The sequence below is a fragment of the Tachypleus tridentatus genome, chromosome 13, assembly GCF_004210375.1.
Source record: "Tachypleus tridentatus isolate NWPU-2018 chromosome 13, ASM421037v1, whole genome shotgun sequence".
NCBI classification, from domain to species: Eukaryota; Metazoa; Arthropoda; class Merostomata; order Xiphosura; family Limulidae; genus Tachypleus; species Tachypleus tridentatus.
Window position 1 is genome coordinate 164,626,823 of NC_134837.1, and position 23,135 is coordinate 164,649,957.

A 23,135-nucleotide genomic window follows, 5' to 3' on the forward strand; every position below is an offset into this window, starting at 1 on the left:
AAAAGTAACTATATCTTGAAAATATGGTTACATGATATCAGTAGTAAAATAAAAAACCTAATTATATTAACTGAGGAAATACAACCATTCTTTTTTTAATAGAAGCGTACAGACAGATAAAAAGGCCACCTGATTTTGATCTTATGTCTTGACTTGGTAAATTATTTTTCATTGTACCAATTACCATTTTAAAAGGTTTAATTGGTCTTTTATAAAATACATAGTTAAATACACAATACATGTGCATGTTCTAATTAACCATAGTAACAACCAAGCTCCCAAAGAACAGGTAGCAAATATGTGCCACAAAATTGTGTGATTTTAGCACTGACTAACAGTTTCATTACTAAACTTGTTTACAATGGCTAGCATACCATTTTATCATTAACAGGACTGGTTAAAAACTGGGACATATTACACAATTAGACAACATGATACATCAATCTATATACTTTACTTCTAGGTTGTGTGAAGCAAAACATTTCATGACAGCATTAAATTATTATAAAAGATATATCATTAAACACAGTAACACTTAGTATGTATGGATGAGCTAAGAAAACAAATGGTTGCTGCATTCAATCTATCACTCTTATACATAATTGATACCGTTGAATTATAGCACCCGACTACCATTAGAGTATTTCATGGCTTACAAGACTTGAAAAATTATTGAAAAGTGCTACTAAGAAGTGGAGAACTAAGAACTGGGTGAGAAGCCAAGGATTTATCTTTTCTTCCAAGTTAGCAAAACAGTGGAGTTCTTGCAACAGTTTTAGTACAACAGAAAAGTACTTTTAGAGCACTTCGAAACAGGCTGTCTCCAAGCACAGTAGTACCTAGTATACAGGGACACACACACACACACACACACACACACACACACACACACACACACACACACAAGGGCCCAATCTATTACTCTGCAATACTTACAAATAATTGGTAAAGTTGAGATATAGCCTTATTTGAGCACCATCATGCTATTATTGTTTCATATCTTATATAACAATAATATTATTCCATTCTTTTATATGTATTTTTGTAGGTAAATAATAAAAAGGAAAAATTCTACTTTGCAGTGGGCTCAGTTTATAAGTATACATTATTTCCAAATTTCACAAACAGTTTCATTTTAGTTGCACAAACATATCTGTCAAAATATTTTCAGCAGAAATAAAGAATAATCTAAATTAATACTCAAATTATCAAAGAGATAAAATATTAATACAATTGATATATATACATGTTATTGATGCCAAGTTTGAAAACACCAGTTTAAGTGTCAATACATTATATAGTAGTCTACTTTTCTTCAAATTTTCAGTGGGGCCAAGTCTGACAGTTCGTGTGTGTGTGTGTGTGTGTGTGTGTGTGTGTGGTATCTCACTTCAGGGTCAGATCTGTACGATGTTCTCCCTATTAATCCATACGACTCTAGCAAGTGATAAAGTTGATTGGGTGCACATGCAATGAGTTAAGGTGAAGTTGAAAACGTCGGTCCATCACTGTAACACACTGGAGGAACCATTCCTGGTTCACTGGTCCCAAACGTAATCCAAAATTTAGAGAAACTGATGTGGTACTAAAAAAATATATTTATTACCACTGATTACAAAAATAAATGACGTTCACTTATCAACCTATTCCAACAAAATTGTTTGAAAAAAAAACCAGAAACAAGTAATAAATGTAGGAATAACAATTCCAGAAGAACAGGAGAACGTGAGGATAAATACACAAAACAGTAAGAAAAATCCCTAGATAAGTATTCAAATATTCCAAAAAATAATTTGCATCTATAACTAAATGTTAATTCCGGTTCGTTGCACGAATTCATGTTTGAATAAAAGTATTTAAACTGATTAGTACTATACAGTCTCACACAGTTTGCAAGATTTGACCTCGGTACTTACTGGCTACTTATGTCGAGATTTTGCGTATTCTATCTTGTTTGTGTACGTTTTGGCCTTGCCATCCCTACACCATAATTAATTTTATTTTTTGTTACTACTGCCATTATGAAGATATTTTGGTTCTACAACCACAAAAAGCAAAGTTCTTCACCTTGTTAATCTGTTACAAACTTATAGCTTGTTTTGTTTGTTTCTTAATTTCGCGCGAAGCTACACGAGAGCTATCTACGCTAGCTGTCCCTAATTTAGCAGTGTAAGACTATAGGGAAGGCAGCTAACTAATCATCATCACCCACTGCCAACTCTTGGGTTACTCTTTACCAACGAACAGTGGGATTGACCGAACATTATAACGCCCCCACGGCTGAAAAAAACAAGCATATTTGGTGCGACGAAGATTCGAACCAGCGACTCTCGGATTACAAATCTAGTGCCCTAACCACCTGGCCTTCAAACTTATGGCAATATGCATTCGCACATAGCATAGTTAGTTGAAAACAGCTTGTATAATTTTTGTCAATAGTTGAGAAAAGCAAACTTGAAATTAAGAGGAAAAAAAAGTTAGCTCTATAAAAAAATGAATATTTTTATATTTTACTATAACTATTTTTATTTACACGATTTAAAAAAATTATCTAGTTTTATTTTTAACTTCTTAGGAGGTCCCTAAGCAACTGCCGCGTTGTCTTTGCTTTTAATTTGGCCCTGGAGAAAAGTCAGCGAAGCTTAATCGCGCACGTGTGAGTAACGAGTGCCAACATCAACTATCCAAACTGGCTCTATATTTTAAAATGGAAGAACCTCGATACTGATTTACGATTTTAAATTTATGCATTATAAAATAAAATAAAGTCGCGCTACAAATTGAGAATTTAGATTTTTCACTATCACTACATAATTGAAACTACTGGTAATAATTACAATATATCTACTGGTATACAAGATTTCAAACAAAAGTTCCAGGTCAAAGTACGTAAGCCTGTAATCATGATTAATGCATCTTTTAAATGACTTGAAACTAGTTTTACAGGCAGTAATTATCTTTTTACTCGTACATTGATCTCAAAACAAAGTTAAAGGCATAATTTAATCCGAGATATCTTTGATGGATAGGTGACTGGAACTAGTTTCCACGTAAATATCCTAACCAGATTTTGGAGAATATTTCAAACAAAGGTTGAAAACATTGTACAATCTGTGATTATAATATTAAATAGACATCTGACATGCGAATTTTCTTTGATGTAAAACGGGTTGTCAAGGTGGCTTGAGTCATGTGCCTAACAGGCTATGACGAGTCAATACAAAATAAAGCCGAGAAAAACCAGGACACCAAGGACTCGTCATGCTTGTAGCAGTCCCGCTAACCTATAGCGTGTTCGAAAAAATAGGTTACTAGAACGGAGACACCTCCAGCTCTCGTTTGTATTCTGTCACACAACAACAGTTGATACTCTTCTCTCAACAACAAAAAAGTCGCATCTTTCTCTTCAGATATATGGGTATCCTAGGCCTTTTTTTTTTGAAGCCATCAATCACCCTCTGTAATATTAAATGAATGACAACCTAAATGCCCTGTATATTTATGCTTTCTTTATCTTGGAAAAAAAAAAAAAAGACCAAATTCTCAAAATCAGCTTAAAGTTATTACACAAGTATTACATACACATTTAACAGAATTACCTTTAAAACATTACCCCTCCCCCATGAGAAAGACTAATCCATCCTTCATCGTTCATGGATCATTTATTCATATATGTGGCAGCTGTGAAAGAACCTACCAACCTTAGAACAACCAAAACGTCATTTAACCACATGCATCCATCAGGACAGTTTAATGTAATGGACAAAAAGGGTCCCTCCGCTTGTTGCGAGTATAATAAACAAGAAAATATAATGCGTATAAATAACAAAATAATAAGCCATTGTTTTTTATATATCCTTTTTTAAAAAAAATCACTAGTAAATTTAGTTTATCATATTGTGAGGTATTTTCTTAAACAGAGCTTTTCAAAATAATTTTTAACTGCACGCTAGGTGCATGATTGAACTAAATCTAAGCTCAAGCTTACATCCTAAGTTATGGAGTGAAAAGGAGTTATCCGTTTTAATGGAACTGCCCAGATCGCCTGCTATCATGGTCTGAATCACGGTCTAGTTAACAACATCAAAACAATACCTAGCATACCAACTCGCACATAATCATCCCTATAAAAAAACGTAGAAACAAAAAACTCTAAATAATGAAATAAAAAACATGTAATGAGATGACACCATTAAGGGCGAATAACGAAGGTACAGTGTGTTCAATTTTTTTCACAAACTTATTCTGAAGAATTTCTTTAAGACACCTAAAACGATTTATTCATTCGCCTAAAAACAATTACTTCCACAAGATTTTACATTATTTATTTACACACACACAAAACATCTTTAATACGTTATAAAACGTACTTCCATATATTTTTTCAACAGTATACACATTTGTAAGTTATAATACTTCATTATTTAGACCCTGTTTTCCAACTACCATTAAAAGATGATAAATTGTCTTATTCTTAAAAACAAATCATAGGCGGCGTGCAAATCGTTGGTTTAAGTAGGCTATTTTCTTACATGTGTATAGAAAAGATGGGGGGGGGGGGTGTACAGCTCTGAAGAATCAGCTGGAGCTGTTATTTAAATAAACCCTCCAAGGTAGTACACTAAGCCCTCTTTGGCTTTACTTCTCTCCCTCTCCACGTACAGAACAGTTTCATTTGGAAAACTAATCCTTTCAAAGTCTCTTACACGCGCCGCCCCTGGAACAAAGGCACAATTATATGTGAAATATTAACATACAAATATAGAATAATTAAAATATGATAAAATAAAAAATTCCGGATAATACATGTTCATTATGAGAAGAAAATTATACGAAAACTATCGGCTATGTTTAACCATGTGCGACAGTAGAAATATTTCCGGGTGTAGGATGGGGAAGATTAAAAAAACATGGGGTTAAGGATCCCGCCTTCAATGTTTTGCTAGTGCAGTGGGATTTGATGGGTTTAATATTTGTAAAATTAACTTAAGCCATACTGCAAATTTGCACAATAAACTCATAATACTAAATTTTGATTGACCCCAACCACGCTGTCTCGTAGGATGTCTGCAAGACTGAGCCAGTCCCTTTGATAACCTGCTGCTGGTTTTACCAGCAGGTGTCAACAGGTTGATTACGTTCATACTGTGCCAGGGCTCAGAGGATGTCGGTAAGACCGCGTCGGTCTCTTTGATGACCTGACTGAGAATGGCTGTGTCCAATATCCAAGAAGCCGCCGTGGTACAGACGTTAATATTTTGCTACAGGGTAGAGACCAAGTAAAGTTGCTGAGAAACCTGGCGACTTTTATTAGAATTTGAAATTGTGTGTAATATGTAACATGAAATTGTAAAGTGAACAAACGAATAAATACTCACCCCGCGAATGCCTGTGTGTTTAACTTACCTGAACATATACCAAACTGTTCCAAATACAACTATGACGAGGTACCATCAACTAGCTTTCGATCATTCTATATGATGGGATAGTTTACAGGAAAGACACCTACTCAAAGAATAATACCCATACCAGCTAACCGTCTTAAGAAAGCATTTTCCACTCCTGTGGCAAGTGTCCCACATGGAGGGGTTGTTATCCTTTTCCACTCATCGTATGTCTTAGCAGCATACTGCTTCTGGTAAAAAACTTCTGGAATTTCAACTCGATTTTATATATATATTCGGTTACTATCTTAAAGACTTCCACAAGTACAATATTCACTACTTTGTACAACTTGGAAGATACCCAGATCGAAAACTCAAATTTTCCACATAATCATACAAATCTCCCCATGTTTTCAGGAACACTTTTTCGATGTTCATTAAACTAATTCAGAAATAAACTCACATAATCGCTTCCTTCTGTCATTTTAATAATTTTATTATACACAATACTAATATGTTTCTCTCTCTCTCTCTCTCACACACACATACACACACTACTATCGATTTCACGAAAAGGCCACCTAACAAAGACTTAGTTGTTTGTGGTCAACAACGGATGATGGTACAAAACAAACAAAATATTTTAACCAACAGTATCAGAAAAATGGCGACTCATGTGCACTTGCTAAATGTTATTTAACATTAATAATACCTACAACTGTGATGCAGAATTCATACCACCCTTCGCCCAGAACACAAATTTTTTATCGTTATACTTTGCCCGTTGCAGAAGGTTTTTGTTTTGTTTTTTTAATTCTTCTTACATTGATCGTTCTACTTCTAGAAAAGTGATCCAGTTGGGAAGCAAAAACACAAGTTCCCGAGAAACTTCTGAAATGTGGAAGCCTAGCACATGCACTAGAACGTTTAAAATGTATAACACTAAATATAAAAAAACTACATAAATATCCATTTAAAATGATAAATCACAAACCCTCCAAGTTAACGGAACAATATTAGTTGGTTCTTTTCAACAGTCGGAGCCAAAGAAAGTCTGCTAGTTATAGGAAATTGTACAACAATAACATACGTTTTATTACATTAAACATAACTTTATACATAAACATTGTAGTTCGTGGTAGCATTAACGTAAACCACGACTTTTATTATTTATTAATTCATGTATGGCTTGTTTTCTGCAAACTACTGTAAAATAGCCAAGTGCTAAATCATAAAATATATCAACGAATTTATTTATATACAAAGAACTGCTAATGACATCCAGTATTGACTAAAAAGTAACGTTCTATCAAAAAAATAAAAACAGATTTTGTAAGATTTTAAAAAAATAACTTGCTCAAAATTTGATACACTGCGTTTTACATAAAATTTTAAACACACACACACACATCCTGTTTGTTAATTTAAACGCGCGCGCGCACTCATGTGATGAAAAAGTAGATTTTTCTAGTTTTGTTCCTTGAATAAAACTTTTTCAAAAGTGTCACACAACTAACTATGTATTCTTTACTCCAGTCAGTTGCATGGCAACATACTACATCAGTAATGAGTTGCATCCTTATAAGACATGGGAGACGAGGAAAAAGGTCTAAATTTAATCTGACCTTTAGTCACCAACACTGACCCACACCAAGGCTTAGCTGGGTAGAATAACCAACGTTCTGTAGTTAACAATATTTACAAAGCTAATACTTGTTTGCGAAAGCTATTTATATAAGCATGAAATGTACTGTTTATAGTTGAAATTTTGTTTTTATAATTTAAAAATAGCAGATGAATTAGCTCATTGCTGTGTTTAGTTTTAACTTCATGTTAACTAAGTGTTATTTTACTTGAATTTTATCTTATACTTACAAATGACTATGTCCGGTAATAAGAATAGAGATCAAGAATGAATTATCAAGAATCTTATTTCTATTAGTGAACGCTTCCATCTTAGATTGCAATCTTCATAAGGCAAATTAAAAATGAAGCTTTTCAATAACGAATTTATTCATTTTCCTTATTTTGATGTTATACAAACATTTAATAGTTCCTAATTAAGTATTCATTATAATATCTAAGAGGCTGTTTTGATAACAGCACAAACATGTACAAATATATTGGGCACTTTTAGATTATTTGCATCTTCTGGAATGCATTAATCTTGTATTTGTGATTTATACAGAATTTTAGAAATTCTTTGATTATTTTTCCACATTAACTTAACATTGTTTATATATTACATTAAACGCATTATTCGTGATATTAGCATTTAAATTTCCAAATGTAATTACTCTAATGGGTGGGGTAACATTAATTTATTAAAGTATTTAAAATTATTCTTCACTTAATTTTCTGACGGCTGGAGGAAAACTGGGTGTGAAATTAGTTTCTTTGCATCCTTTATATGGAGTGCGGTTGACCTATAATTATTGTAACGTTTATTCACACAGCAAGAAAATGCTTCGTTTATTTATTTATTTTTATTTTTTTATATCTCTAGAAATTAATACAATAAATTTGATAATTATTCACCTAAATTACTTTTATAAATCAGTTGACCAACTGTTTCCAAGGGCAATGAACGGACAGGTTAAGGCCCTCTGCTTCTCAAATCTCCGTGTACCTGTTCTTGTCATTCCGTTACCTATTTTAACGCGTTTAGTGTTTGCACAATTCCTTAGCTCAAAACTACCGTTTTACTACATACTATTAATATACAATGCCAAAATAAATGAAGGATAACTAAGATTTATATTTTAGCTAAAGACAAATCAAACCCAATGTCATCATGCTCTTCCCAGTCAAGTTTTATGCAAATCAGATATCTGCTGTTTATAAAGCTTCTTTTGTGCAGGGAGTCGAATGTTTATTCAAAAAATATACATTGTGGAAGTGGAATTACGATACTATACATTGTATCCTCAAATAAAGTCAGTCAATTGTATCAACATATGGCAACAAAAATAGCGTACTGTGTGGTTCTTATAAATGTGCAACATATATTAATGATACCATTCACAGAAACGTAAGGGTTGGCACGCCTGCTAATACTTATTCCCACCTACATAATACATTCACCACCACATCAGCCATTTCCTTTAACAAAATGGGGTTGATACGAGTCTGGTTTCAAATTTCATCCAAAGAGGTATGTGCATGTTATCGGACTGCATGAGTATGCACGATTCATCTGTGTAAATTAATAATAACAATAATAGTCGTGTATTCTGAGTATCATTAAAGACGAGCTGTTTTGTTGCCTTACAACGAACCGAATGCACATTAGGTGTCTAGTACACTAACTACGACTGACATTGTGAAGTGTATATCTAACCATCTGTACTCTCATAAGCATCCGGGAGGGGGTCCACAAACGTATAATTCAGTAAACGTTATTATGAGCGAGTACTCTAACTTGGAAGAACCAAAATTCACAGATAATGGTCTTCTGCTTGTACTGTACAATTTTTTGATGAAATTAGGTTTTATTGCACAGATACAAATAGCTGACAAGTTTTGCCACTCCAAATCTAATGTTATCCACAACCAAGAAATTGCAACCAAATTTTAGGCCATCCTGTATTAAAATTTTGAACTTTTTTTCTTTGCACTAAATACTTAACTGATGTGGTAATTTAGAAGTCCTGAAACTAGTAGTCGTAATATCTGACGTCAAAGAAACTTAATTGAATAGGAACTCTAATATTTACCACAATTGCACGTTTTAAAACACATTTTTGAAATTCGGCAGACCTCGGGCATTACATTTGCACGTTTGCCATAGATGATATAGGGTAGAAATAAACTACACTACTTTTATAATATCACCACACCACTCTTATAAAGATATACATACTCATATCGTGAAAATGAAACTAAAAAGATATACTAATAGAATTTTTGTGTTACTATTAATACAACTTTTTATATTCGAACTCCAACAAAATTCTAAAAGCTGATAATTACGATAATACAAAGAAAAGCAAAAAATGAAGTTTGCTCAACGCGCACTAGATATTTCAAGGATTTTGTGTGATACTTTTGACGTCATGTCCAAGATAAATACAATTTATTACGTACTTAAATATACATGTAAAAGCTTAGAATTTACGTTTATGAAAACTTGCGAACTCATGCTGTAGACAGCTGTTACACCTATTTATTATAACGGGATAATTTTATTACACAAATATCTTACCAGACAACGCCAAAAGCTCCATACCCAACAGGTCTGTCTGGCTGTTTGTCCTGAAGATCAACAGGGGAATTAAACGGTTGTGCAGCGGCAAGGATCGCTTGTTGAGAAGCAGCTACGGTGGCCGCTGGCCCTGGAAAAGCCATCATATGCAAAGTAGTCCTTGGACCTACTACCGCCATTACCCAAAGCAAGAGGCTACTCGTGCTACTAAAATGTATATCATAAAACGCATGCCCAGCACTTCTCCATTCTACCCAATTTTAATATTAAAATAATCAAAATTAGCATGTAATGTGAAATATTCAACACTATAAACTTGTTCCCTCTTCCATCAAACCTCTTCTGTTATGCTATACAGCAAGCCCAACTTACCCAAGCTCTACTCAAACAATGGCATACACGTGACTTCCCATAATACAGTTCCAATAGCCAATAGAAACCTTCTACACTTCCACGCCTTCGCGTAAAACGACGCATGGACAAGTCATGAGGTTATTACATTTTTCAATTCGTGTGTGTTTGAACGATAGAGAAATAAATACGAGATAGAAGAAAGAATTACACTTTATTTACTTTTGTACCGAAGCGTCCAATATAAATTAGCATGGTTAACTGAAAACATTGGGCTTAAACATAATCAAAATATTCTAAATAGTTCTAAGGCACGTACGTGTATGATAGCAATGGATTGCATTGACAGTATTAACATCATTGTATTATTATAAGCGAATGTGATTAAATAACAGTTAATGTAATGTGAGCAAAAGTATTTTCCAGCTCTAGTTTAATTCAAACTTTGGCTCTATTAATTTGATGAATATATTCATTTTCACATTATTTAATAGAGATCTTTTTACTCGTATTATCAGTCTTTATGGTATTTAAGTTTGGTCTAGCTTAAGTCTAGTTTTAGACTCTTGATGAATAAACTTTCTTTAACCATAAGCTTCTCTCAGAGTTAGCTGAACCAATGATTAAAAGTGATCACTGTGAACAGAAAATAATGTTTCGATTCCACGTGTGCTCTCAATCTGAGGTTCGCGAGTTCGAATCCCAGCCCCACTAAACATGTTCGCCCGTGAAGGCGTTGTAAAATTACGATCAATCTCACTATTCATTGTTAAAAGAGTTTCCCAATATTATGAGTGGGTAGTGATGACTAATTTAACGGCGTAAGACTACAGGGAATGCTAATGCAGATAACCCTCGTGTAGCTTTGCACGATTTGTTTGTTTGTTTTGGAATTTCGCACAAATCTACTCGAGGGCTATCTGTGCTAGCCGTCCCTAATTTAGCAGTGTAAGACTAGAGGGAAGGCAGCTAGTCATCACCACCCACCGCCAACTCTTGGGCTACTCTTTTACCAATGAAAAGTGGGATTGACCGTCACATTATAACGCCCCCACGGCTGGGAGGGCGAGCATGTTTGGCGCGATTCAGGCGCGAACCCGCGACCCTCAGATTACGAAGCGCACGCCTTAACGCGTTAGGCCAGCTTTGCACGAAAACCGGAAAGAAATAATTCGTATGTGCTCTTGTACATGTCGACCATTCCTTTCTAGTGTTATTTAGTTCATGTTTGAAAACTTCGAATATATGAACCAATATAACCTCTCTACCAGCGAAGATATGAATATTCATAGACAAGGTGGGAAGCTTGAGTAACGGCATAGTCTTTGACGAAAATAAAAGGTTCGAATTAGTTTTGATGGTTTTAAAACAGTTATCACATTAAATTGTGGATAAGTTTTCTTGACTAGTCTTTTAATTTTATTTTTTACAGTATTTACATGTATCTAGATATGGTAGCATAAGGGTTATAGTGCTGAAACGTTCTAAAATTGTCAAACCACATTCTTCGAACTTTAAATATCTCAGCAATATACTTTTGATCTTATTATCATAATAGCAGTAATTTATGTTCATTTTAATATTCTAAGTTATAGTTTGTTTGTTTTTTAAATTGTAAAATATTTGAATAACGTTGGTAATCTTAATGACCATTCACTGCATTATAAACAAATATGTTAATTAGTCATATTAAGTGAAAAATAAATGTATCAATATCAAAAAACATGTTTACGGATGAATTTATTCGATCCACACTAAATGATACACACTCGCTAATATGTAATTACGTCGTGACACTATTTACGAAGTGAACAAATGTTTTTATTGTAATCCCAAAAGAAAACATGGATGTAACACAAAAAAATGCAAGACAAATATAGGTAAATTTTTTCCCAGCAGTCGTTTTCACTTGTTGGATATACACAGTTCACTTGCAATGCATGTAGTCATGAAGGATAAACAAATAATAACGTCTAAGTGAGTAATTTTAAATGTCATCTTTTGTGTGTATTGAATTAGAGCCGTGTAGTTATTTCCTCATAAGTTTTATATAAATTAATGAGCATATTTTGCGGTTTTAGCAACTACCTTTTGCACAAAAGAGTAATAGTTTTTTGTTTTTTTTTAAGGCAGAGTTGCACAATGAGCTATCAATGCTGTGTCTACTATCTGGGAGGCCCGGCATGGCCAAGCGTGTTAAGGCGTGCGACTCGTAATCTGAGGGTCGCGGGTTCGCATCCCGGTCGTGCCAAATATGCTCGCCCTTTCAGCCGTGGGGGCGTTATAAGTTACGGCCAATTCCACTATTCGTTGGTAAAAGAGTAACTCGAGAGTTGGCGGTGGGTGGTTATGACTAGCTGCCTTCCCTCTAGTCTTACACTGCTAAATTAGGGACGGCTAGCGCAGGCAGCCTTCGTGTAGCTTTGCGCGAAATTAAAAAAAAACAAACAAACCACTGTCCTAGCGGGGAAGTGTGTCGTTCTATCCGTTGGGTTAATGTCGGAGTTTTCTCGTTGTCGTGTTCAACACAGGTCAGTATTTTCTTAAGATTTTAATTGACATATGAGTAACACTGATTTGGATTATAAAATTTAAAGGTAATTGAGATCAAGGACGATTTCAAATAAAATAGAGTTGTGGTAGTTAGCTCTTCATACTGTACCTTTCCTTATATTTTATCTCAGAAATAAATAAATAATGTTTTTCTTTGCTTAGTTGAGAACCTGAAAGTATTTTAGAGATCACGTAAAAATGCATATGCAAGATGTCTTAATCATAACATGGAGCACTGATAAGTTGGTGGTTAGCAATATCCATGTGCAAGGATATCTTTACAAACGTCGTAAAAGTTTAGCTGAATATTTGAAAAATAATCCATGTCTAATCAACAAGCAACTGTCATTTTTGCCTTTGTTTCTAAATTTAGTAAGTCAACCACTTATGTACGTATTTATATCTATAGTTAGTTTAATTCTGTTTTCTTTTTAAATTGCCATCAATTATATTTAGTTTTCGATTATACTGTTCTCTACAGCATTCATTTTTCTCTGTTTATTCGTCAATAAAACGTGTTTTGTTTTTGGCAACCCTAGATTAAGGCATGAGCTTACTGGGCTGAAGCCCAGGGCCTCACACTAATTTTGGGGCCTCAAGCTATGATTATAAATAGGGGGCATCTATAAGTTGAAAAGCTTAGGGCCAAAAACACCCTTAATTTGGCTTTGGTTGTCGGATAAAATGAGTTGTGTTTATCTTTTTTGTAAACCAAATTCGAACTCATTTAACTTTGAAAAACAGAAGCTTTGTCGATTGACAAACCGCCAGATTTATGAACTGCATGTGGTTACATTAGGTTATTGGATCCATCCTATTTTAATTTTCAGCTGGGTTAGCAAAACTTTTATGGACTTACAACGCTAAAATCTGGTATTAATTCCCGGATAGTTTTGATTGTTTGTTTGTTTTTGAATTTCGCACAAAGCTACTCGAGGGCTATCTGTGCTAGCCGTCCCTAATTTAGCAGTGTAAGACTAGAGGGAAGGCAGCTAGTCATCACCATCCACCGCCAACTCTTGGGCTACTCTTTTACCAACGAATAATGGAATTGGCCGTAACTTATAACGCCCCCACGGCGGAAAGTACGAGCATATTTGGTGCAACGGGGATTCAAACCCGCGACCCTCATATTACGAGTCGAACGTCTTAACCCACCTGACCATGTAGAGCCAGGGCAGTGGTAAGTCTTCGGATTTACTACGCTGAAATCAGGGTTTCGATTCCCCTTAGTGAACACAGCAGATAGCCCGATGTGGCTTTGCTATAAGTAAACACATACAACATACACACACAGAATGACACAAGTTATACTAGACACGTGCTTTCATTATTATACTGAAAAATACAGTCACATATTATGTTGAAATAATTAAAAAGTACGATAGCTAGTCTACAAATTGATCAACATTAAATTACAAAGATCATTCATAAATGCCCTTATTATAATAATTAAATAGCATAATAGTTTTGTTACCACATAGTTTGATTATTTTGTATGTTTATTAACCTTCACCAGAATTCAAAAAGTTCAACTTTATCCTGAACCTCTAGAACAGGGCTACAAAATTCCTGCACAATGACTACCTTGTTCAGAAATTAAGAAAGAGATAAATTTTTGTAATATTTGCAAAATAGAGAAATATATAATGTACACCAACCGAACATATTTCTGAATCAATCATACTGAAAAACAAAGGGTACATTAAGTTTTCTTTGATTTTGTTTCATAAAGAGTGAGTCACATGAAACATATACAAATATCTCTGTCATTATATAAAACAATGTTTAGTGTACATATTAATTTATTAATTTTGTCAATGAATATTTTACGATTATTTAATTTTGTTCATAACAACAGAATTAAAGTAAATGTTATGACAAGTTTATTTACGTAATTGAGTAAGAATTGTAGACTGTGTTTATAACTTGATATAAATATTAATTTATCGTAGAAGATTTAGTAATTAAACAAATAAAACGTACGAGATCAAAGGAAAACAACAGACAAAGAGCAGACAAGAAACAAAATCAAGTCACGTGAAAAAAGGCGTTCGTATGGAGAAGGAAGACTTTACAGTTGACATAGTCTGAGAGACTAATGTTGTTAAAACTGATAAGAAAAATAGTTTGTTTCGTCAAAGATATTTCTAAAGTAATTGAATCTGCCTGTGTGAACTTTGACAAAAGGTAAACGATTATTTAAGTAGACATATATGCGAAAAGCAGACGTTTATTGGAAGTAGGCCTAAATACGAAAAAGGAGCATACGATTTTAAAAGTATAAGATATAACTGTGGTAACAGGACGAAACGCAAGTGAACTATGCTCGGATAGCTTGAGGACAGTAATAGAGGAAAATAGTTTGGTTTGCCAACCGAAATTCTAAAGCAGTTGAATAGGCCTAAGTGGATTTTTGACAAAAAGAAGAGAACTATATAGTGTTTAATATATGCCTGTGATCATCTGTAGTGTAAAAAAATTATTCAGTATATCTGTGTGCTGTCATTCTCGCTGCATAATATTATGCGACGCCATGTTCTGTGAGACATTTTCCTCAGCATAGCAGGGGTTATTGTTCCAAATGTCGCAGTAACACCTGCCTTCAACTCATCATTAGTATTATTGAATATAACATAATAACATATGGATGGGTAGGGACTTACGGGCCACCCTGTATATATGTAAAATATTATTTTCAAAACAAATGAAATGAGTCTTGTTATTTTTCGAATTTACTGTCAACAAGTTACAGACATCTACTGTAAAATAATTCAAAGGACAACAACAACACTGTATATTTATACTATTAAGAAGTGTAAGTAAAAGCTTTTAATTAACAATTGGTGAACATAACATAAATTAGCATCTGATAATCTTAGTTGCCTAAAGTGCAAAATATTATCTATGGTAATGAAATTAATGAGTCCCGATGTTTCTCTCTTGAAATGGTATGGATTCCAAAAATATAGCAATGTCTCTTTCAATAAGATACCACATTCACGTCAGCAAATGTCCATCAACATTTGTCACATAACTAGTGCTCAGGAAGAAAATTATCTCTAAGTCTTTCAAGCATGTTGATTTAATAAAATTCAAAGTAATTATTTATTAAAGCTGAAAATAATTGTCAATCTTTCCAAAATCTTACCTAACAACTTCAACTGTTCTTTGTGTACGTAACGAGGTTTTAAAGGTTGCGTCTCAGAAATTCCACTAGAACACAGTTGACTTCACAAATGATTATTGAAGATAATTCATTAATGTTTTGCTATTATTTATTGCTAAGTAACATATAAAGTCAAGTCAAAGCCCTTCTAGCTGTTTATCTTAAATGTGTAACAACAAAGTGGTTGTTACACAACACTTTAATTATATTTTATCGATAACCCCCAGTGACACCTCCGAAAGAGAGGAATTTTGTTTACTTTCAATCGTCCCACGCTAGTACAGCGGTAAAACTACGGATTTACAACGTTAAAAGCAAGGGTTCGATTCCTCTCTGTGGGCTCAGCAGATAGCCTGATGTTGCTTTACTATAAGAAAAAAAACATACAAACACATACTTTCAATCATTTGACTGTTCAAACTGCATAATAATACAGTGGATAATATATGATGTATTGCATATACATCCTGTCATGAAACGCCAGATGATGGCTTGGAGAATAAGGATTGGAACTCCTTTTCAACAGTCACTGTACTAATTAACCCACTATCTCAGCTGGTAGCCAAGCAGTTAATCTCAGACAAAACGATTGGGAGACCATTGTTGGAATTTTAACCAATTATCAGAGCAGATAGACTGCTCTTCCAATGGTGTTTCCTCATCATATTTCCCATAAATAGCCATGTAAGTACTAGGAAATTATCTCTCCTCTCATAATCTAAAACGAGATTGCAAGAAAGATACCAAAAGTCCAATGATATAGAGTTTAGGATTGTTGATGTATTCCACGTGCGTGTTCATGCTAGGAAACTGCTGTAACTCATACTTCATTAATCTGCACCAGACAAGATATAGAACTTTCTAGCCAGAACTGAGTTGTTTCTATATTGCAGTTGTGTGGGTGTACCACAATCATACCTAGTCATCACACTCGAACTTTTATTCTGTTACTATTTTGTCATAACATCTTTGAGATGTGGTTACTTTAATCCAGTTGCTATCAGGTGAATTCATGCACGTTGACTATTACAGAATACAACTCTTTACACACATTTCTGTGCACACTGTGGTATTTTTGTATTGTGTGGAGGGTCATAGATCAGATTCGTTTGGAACGTCAGTTTTTACTCGTACATCACGAGATTATGAGAATCAATTGATTGTTTGTTTGGTTTTGCATTTCGCACAAAACTATACAAGATTACTATAGAACCAGAAATACTCTGAAATAAATTATGTGTGTTACAAAGGAAAATTGAAAGTAGTAAAAATGTTACGGGAACTGAAAGCAGTTTATCAAATCTTTATGGTGATTATTCCAAGAACAATGACAACCAGTGTTTAGAGACATAGAATGAACCTTTTCTTGTTAAAATATAATGCATAATAAAATTGCAACAACACTGACTTTATACTGTTCTTAATGGAAGGAAAACGGCGATTCAGAACGTGTAATAATTTACATATAGCTTGTTTCTTTAAAAGCTTTATTTATGAAAGTAATACCTACAATATCCTTAAGCCATGAAATTTAAACATTTTAAGAAATTTTTATTTCATTATTTCTCCTAAAAGACTAAATAATAAACACTGATTTCAAGTTAGTAGCGTTTTTATTTCAAATTACACATTATGTCTATTCTCTCTGACTGAGGTTATACCCATGGGAACAAATTAGTGGCTTTTCTTTGTAGAAGTTTTCGGTTAAACACGTGAAACGTTTGGGTTTTGGTTTGTTGCTTACACGAACAAAACAGGTAAAGACACAATGACTATATCATTCATATTTTTTCATTCTTAGGAATTCAGATTTGTTTTAAAATAGTGTTTATGTTTGACTTCTATGTGCATGTTAATATTGAAATTTTTAAAGAAGATTATACAATTTGAGTGTCTCTCATTTATTTGAAATTTAATTTCGGACGTTGCGAATATTGATCAACAATTCAGTATAACTGAAAGGTTTGGTTTGAATTTCGTGCAAAGCTACTTGGAGGCTATCTGAACAAGACGTCCCTAATTTAGCAGCGAAAGAGTAGAAGGATGGCAGTTAGTCATCACTACCCATTGCCAACTCTTGTTTACTCTATTACCAACGAAGAGTGGGATGGATCGTCATATATAACGCCCTCAAAGCTAAAAAGGCAAACATGTTTGGTAAAATGGGGATTCGAATCCACAACCTTGAAATTTCAATCCTGTTGAATGTTGCTCTGTTGTGCAGTATGGCATCTTCACATACAGTAGGTACTTGTAATCTGAGGGTCGCGGGTTCGCATCCCCATCGCGCCAAAGATGCTCGCCTTTCAGCCGTGGGGCGTTATAATATGACGGTCAATCCCACTATTCGTTGGTGAAAGAGTAGCCCAAGAGTTGGCGGTGATGACTAGCTGTCTTCCCTCTAGTCTTACACTGCTAAATTCTGGCCTTTGCTAAAAAATCTTTTAAGGCTATGTTAGTTTCTCAAAATTGGTACCTGACCTATAACTTGAATACATTTAAGTGGTAGACAAAATGTTAAGGCTCTGAAAAAAATTTTTTTTTTGACATCACTGTTGCTGTTAGTTTTGTAAATACTGAGTTTGTGTTTCAATGAAGTATTAGAGATACAGGAAGTATCAAAGATTTGATAAAGTTAGCTAGTAAACAAAACTATTGCTTCCATGTTTACTCTAGTACTGTGGACCTAGAACCTGGTAACATTTGCTGATACTTAAATTAATGGGACTTGAAGTTCAGTGAATAAAGTGATTTCATTATCATTTAGTGGAATGGACATTGCATTCTTTTTGCCAAACGATCTAAAAGAACATACCCAACAACAGAAAAGTTATAACATTTACATAAGGAGCAGGATTATTTTGGTAAAAATGAAATAATACAGAGCTAAGCTCAACAGGAAAATAGGTGCTTCAAGCAAGATTAAAAATATGCCAGAATTGAAGAAACAGTTGAAAAATAATAAAGAAACAGAAAAAGTAATAACATGAATGAGTCAAAAACTGACAAGTTCATGAAACAATTGTAAGAATTTAAGAGAGAAATATAAATGGGAAGAATTATATTATAAACAAATGTAATTTTTATCAAAGATTAATGAAGCTATAGAAAATGAACACAAAGATTACAACTAAAAAAATAACCATCAAAACAGAAAAGAATTGGAACACCTAGATTGAGAAGGCTAAGGGAAATATACAAGGTGATATCAGCTTTATGATATCTATAAATTGAATTAGCAAGGGAAAGGATCAAGCCTGTGACAACTCTTTTCACATCTGTTCAAGAATTCCCGCCTAAAACATTATTACTGCTCAATACGGAACAGAAGAACACATTTGGTTTACACTGGTTACCATTACTGCTGTGCAACTATGACTACAGCATCTTTTTGGACTACTCAGTTACACCACAATCAAGTCAAGTTGCAAAATATAATAGGCAAGTTAGCAACATTGCCTAATTGAGAAACCTACAAACTCTAACAAGAAGGTATAATGAGAGACATATCAGACACAGTACGAAATAAATTTCAAGGTGACTGGATGGAAAAGTGAATAATGAACTATTTATTTTACTGCACATTTAAAAGAACCAGTTTTAATAATCTTAAGCAACTTCTAACAGACAATCACAACACCTCTCAAGCAATAATAGTCATCTTATCAAAAAGTATTGGATTACCAACTCAGAGATGGAAGTTCCTAAAAGGAACCTTCTGTAAACAGCTCTAACAACTACCAAACAGAATGGGATTGTCACAGAAAAATTTAGGGGCACAAAATGGATGAAACCTCAGTAAAATTGAAGACATACAAAGGTTTGCCTAATTATCTTATCCAGATGCTTTATGTAATATGATAAATCTGTTTGCACATAAATATTAAAAAAGATTAAGCCATGTCCAAAATAAAGCACTCACAGTAGGACACCTCATCAATAGACTGTTAGTGCTAGACATCAGATGATTTTATTTTCACAAGAGCTCCATCCCTAATGTGTAAAAGAATAAATTAAATCCTTAATAAACCTCTCCCAATAACATACCTCATTAGCAGATTTTCACTGCTAAGCACCAGATGGTTTTATTTCCACAAAGGGAGTAGCTAATGGGAAAAGAATGAACTATGCCCAAAATGTACTCTCAAGATGGCTGGTAAAAGTATTAGAACATTAATAAAATAAAGAACAATGTTTCGACCTTCTTAGGTCATCTTCAGATTAACCGTCTTTCTTTATTTTAATTAAAGTGCTAATACCCAAACCAGCCACCTTCAGAATACATTTTTACTTCAGTTGGGTTTCTTGTCATCACGAACTATGCCCAAATTACGCCTTTTACATGGTACTTCATTATTAGTATAATCCTTCTACTAATAAAAAAAAATGACATCCAATATAAAGGTGAAGAAACTATAGCTGAAAAAAAGATTAACTGATATTCATAATAACAATTAGAAACTACCTTCAAAAGTACATATATTCAAATAACATGAAGTTCACATAATTCTCAGTTTACAAATAAACCAATAACATATTTCTGGTTTCTTGAAAGTATGCCACAGTAATGAGGTTTTTAACTGTATGTTCAACATTTATGGAACTTAAATGACATAGAACACCATGCCTAAACATTTTACAGCAAACTTGTAGTTAAGTAACACATCAGAAATTAACTACATATGTAACACTGATAAAACTGAAATGATGGAGAACACCATGTTTATTCTGTTTAAGAGAGATAACTAGTAAGAAAACATAATCTGGAAGGTTTTTACAAGGGACATCTTACGTTGAATATTATGTTATGATGATATTTTGGGATACTTGCATGTTTCTGAAACCAATGCAAGTGCCCCGAAACATAATCATGGCATAATATTCCTGGAAAGATCCTAGAAGGAAACAAACAAACTTGCAGAACATGTCTGTACAATTCACTATAACATTGCTATTCAACACATCATGCTGATGAAACAGTCACTACATTTTAGAAATGTTCAGAAATTCAAAATCAATGCACAATAATGAGGTAATGCATAAACATGCATTATATTAAAGTGCTAAAAAAGAATGTCTTTGCTAATTAACCAGATATAACTTTAATCTAAAACATTTACACTTTATTTTATAAATAACAGAAAAAAACCACCAAAAACTAGTCAATAAATATTTATTAATTTTCTTCAAAATTATATACAAAAATGGAGAGAAAAGACAAAACTTTAAAAATCAATCTAGTTTTCCACGAGCTACTAACATGCGTTGTCTGGCTCGCTGAAAAGCAGCTATGATAGCAGTAATGCTGTTCTGCATTGATGACCTAAATACAAACAAGAAATGATTTACATAATTAGGAAAATTTCTGAAACCACAAAATTAAAAACTGATTTTAGCCACACAAAATAGATTAATTTGTTCTAAAAAAGTGTGCACAGTACTCTTATCTTGTGTAAGATACTATGAGCATAAGCTAATTAAAGACATAATAAAATTTCAGATTTTTTTATAATATGGAGAGACTATAATTAATACTAGAAACTCATTCTGCCATTTTAAAATTATTATAGCAGTATTAGCTTGCCAGCATCTGAATCTTTTTTTTCTTAGTTAAAAACAATTAAGAATAAACATCTCCAAAATAAACCACTTGCAACAAGACAACTCATCAGTAAACTGTTAGTGCTAGACATTACATTATTTTATTTCCATGTAATGTGATAATCCAATACTGTTTCATAAGGTGACCATTACTGCTTCACAGGTGTTGTGACTGTCTGTTACCAGTTGCTTGAGAGTTTTAAAATATATTAAAAAGAACCAAACATCGATGAAGCAAAATACAAAACTCTGAAAAAAAAACACAAAAACAGATATTTAATTGATAAACAGTGAACTATAATACTGAATCACCCTCCACATTTTTAGGTGTTAGACAAAATGGACACACACAACTTACAAACAGCACTACAATAAAACATAAAATATCATTCCAAATTTGACAGAGAAGAATATCCTTGATGATGAGAAACCCACATGAAATAAAAATGTATCTCAGAACGGCTGGTATGGGTATTAATACTTACTGATAAGCAGAGAACAACGTTTTAACCTTCCTAGGTCATCTTCAGGTTAACCAAGAGTTAATCTGATAAACACAACATAACCATAGAAAACTCCCAGATACTAAGTAAGGAAACAAATATATAAATAAATGCAAAATCAGAGCCCTACTTATACAGCAAATAAAACCAAAATTAAACCAATATAAAGGAATACTTTTATACCTATACTAATTAATAATCCAACATCCAACTGCAACGCCTCTACAATCTGATACCTGCTTATACTCTTGTCCCTTGTGTCTGGCAATGGTCAGTTGCAAACTCTCTTTGTTAACCTGAAGATGACCTAGGATGATCAAAACGTTGTTCTTTGCTTATTGATAAAAGTGCTAATACATATAATAGCCATTTTGAGATACAGCGAAGAATATTACTCAAGTATTAAAAAGCAAACATCATAAAAATAAAAATCAATGAAGGAAGGACCACAATGAGTAAGCAAAAGAAGTTCTGAAAAATCATCAGATACAACGATTAAGAATTTGAGTAGATATGAAATATGATACAGAACAACTACTAAGTAATGAAACACTATGAAAAATAATCTTCAGAGTTGATGGTCTTATAATTAGGCAAAAAAACGAAAACACTCACTATCCTACAAAGAATTGATTGACAGCTAGCCATAAAACTTTAAAATTTGAAATTACAGGTAAAAAAAGTTGCATGAGGCTGTAAGATAAACCATTGTAGTTGAATAGGTCACTAAGCTGAAGTATTCCTCTAGACATACTTGATCAGAAAAAAATATTTAGACATAAGAAACAAGATACTCTTGAAATAAGAAAGCAAAAGCTATGGGATCTGGTACTTTCTTGCAAGAACTATACAAGTATGAATTTTTCAAGATGGATTAAAATAATCTGAATTTGGTAATAAAAAATTCCCTTCTGAGAAGCTAACAATACTATGGCATTTATCTGTGTCAGAATTTTTAACATTCTATTGTATAAAGCTTATTTAAGATGATGTCAAGATAGCAAAATAATAAGTATCCATTAAGAAGATGGAAATCTTTGGAAATAGATAAAAAGAGGACACATAACAAGTTCAGCCATCAATAAAAATAAAACAAAAATGGATGCAAAAGGACTTTGTCATTTAAAAGGTTCCTGATAAGGTAGACAACACTGGTGAGGATATAATGATGCATGCATATCCAAACCAAACATCCATGAAGCAAAAGGAAAGACACTGAAAATGAAAACAACAAAAAAAGATACCTAATATGATGCTCAGCCAACAAAAGAGATACCTAATATGATGCTCAGCCACCAACAAAAGAACCTCAAAACACAAGGATACAAAAGAAACTTATAATTTTAAAGATTCATAAAATGAGAGGATAC

General features: G+C 33.4%; 1 protein-coding gene and 1 pseudogene across 7 annotated transcripts in view; both read right to left on the reverse strand.

Annotated features, from left to right (window-relative positions):
* LOC143239849 (serine/threonine-protein kinase NLK-like) overlaps positions 1 to 9,987 on the reverse strand; it is a 38,217-nt pseudogene extending 28,230 nt beyond the window's left edge. Inside the window, exon 1 of the transcript XR_013021405.1 lies at positions 9,589 to 9,987. The product of XR_013021405.1 is annotated as a serine/threonine-protein kinase NLK-like (transcript). The remainder of the gene's footprint in view (positions 1 to 9,588) is intronic.
* Positions 9,988 to 20,820: 10,833 nt separating this feature from the next.
* Positions 20,821 to 23,135, reverse strand: part of LOC143239854 (tectonic-like complex member MKS1) — a 53,512-nt gene continuing 51,197 nt past the window's right edge. For 5 of the 6 annotated variants that reach the window (XM_076481429.1, XM_076481428.1, XM_076481430.1 and 2 more), the window contains one exon: positions 20,821 to 20,984. In XM_076481429.1, the coding sequence (XP_076337544.1) occupies positions 20,894 to 20,984 (91 nt within the window). In that variant the 3' untranslated portion in view covers positions 20,821 to 20,893. Of the gene's footprint in view, positions 20,985 to 21,948; positions 22,073 to 23,135 lie in introns of all 6 variants that reach the window. The other variant, XR_013021407.1, reaches the window with a different exon arrangement.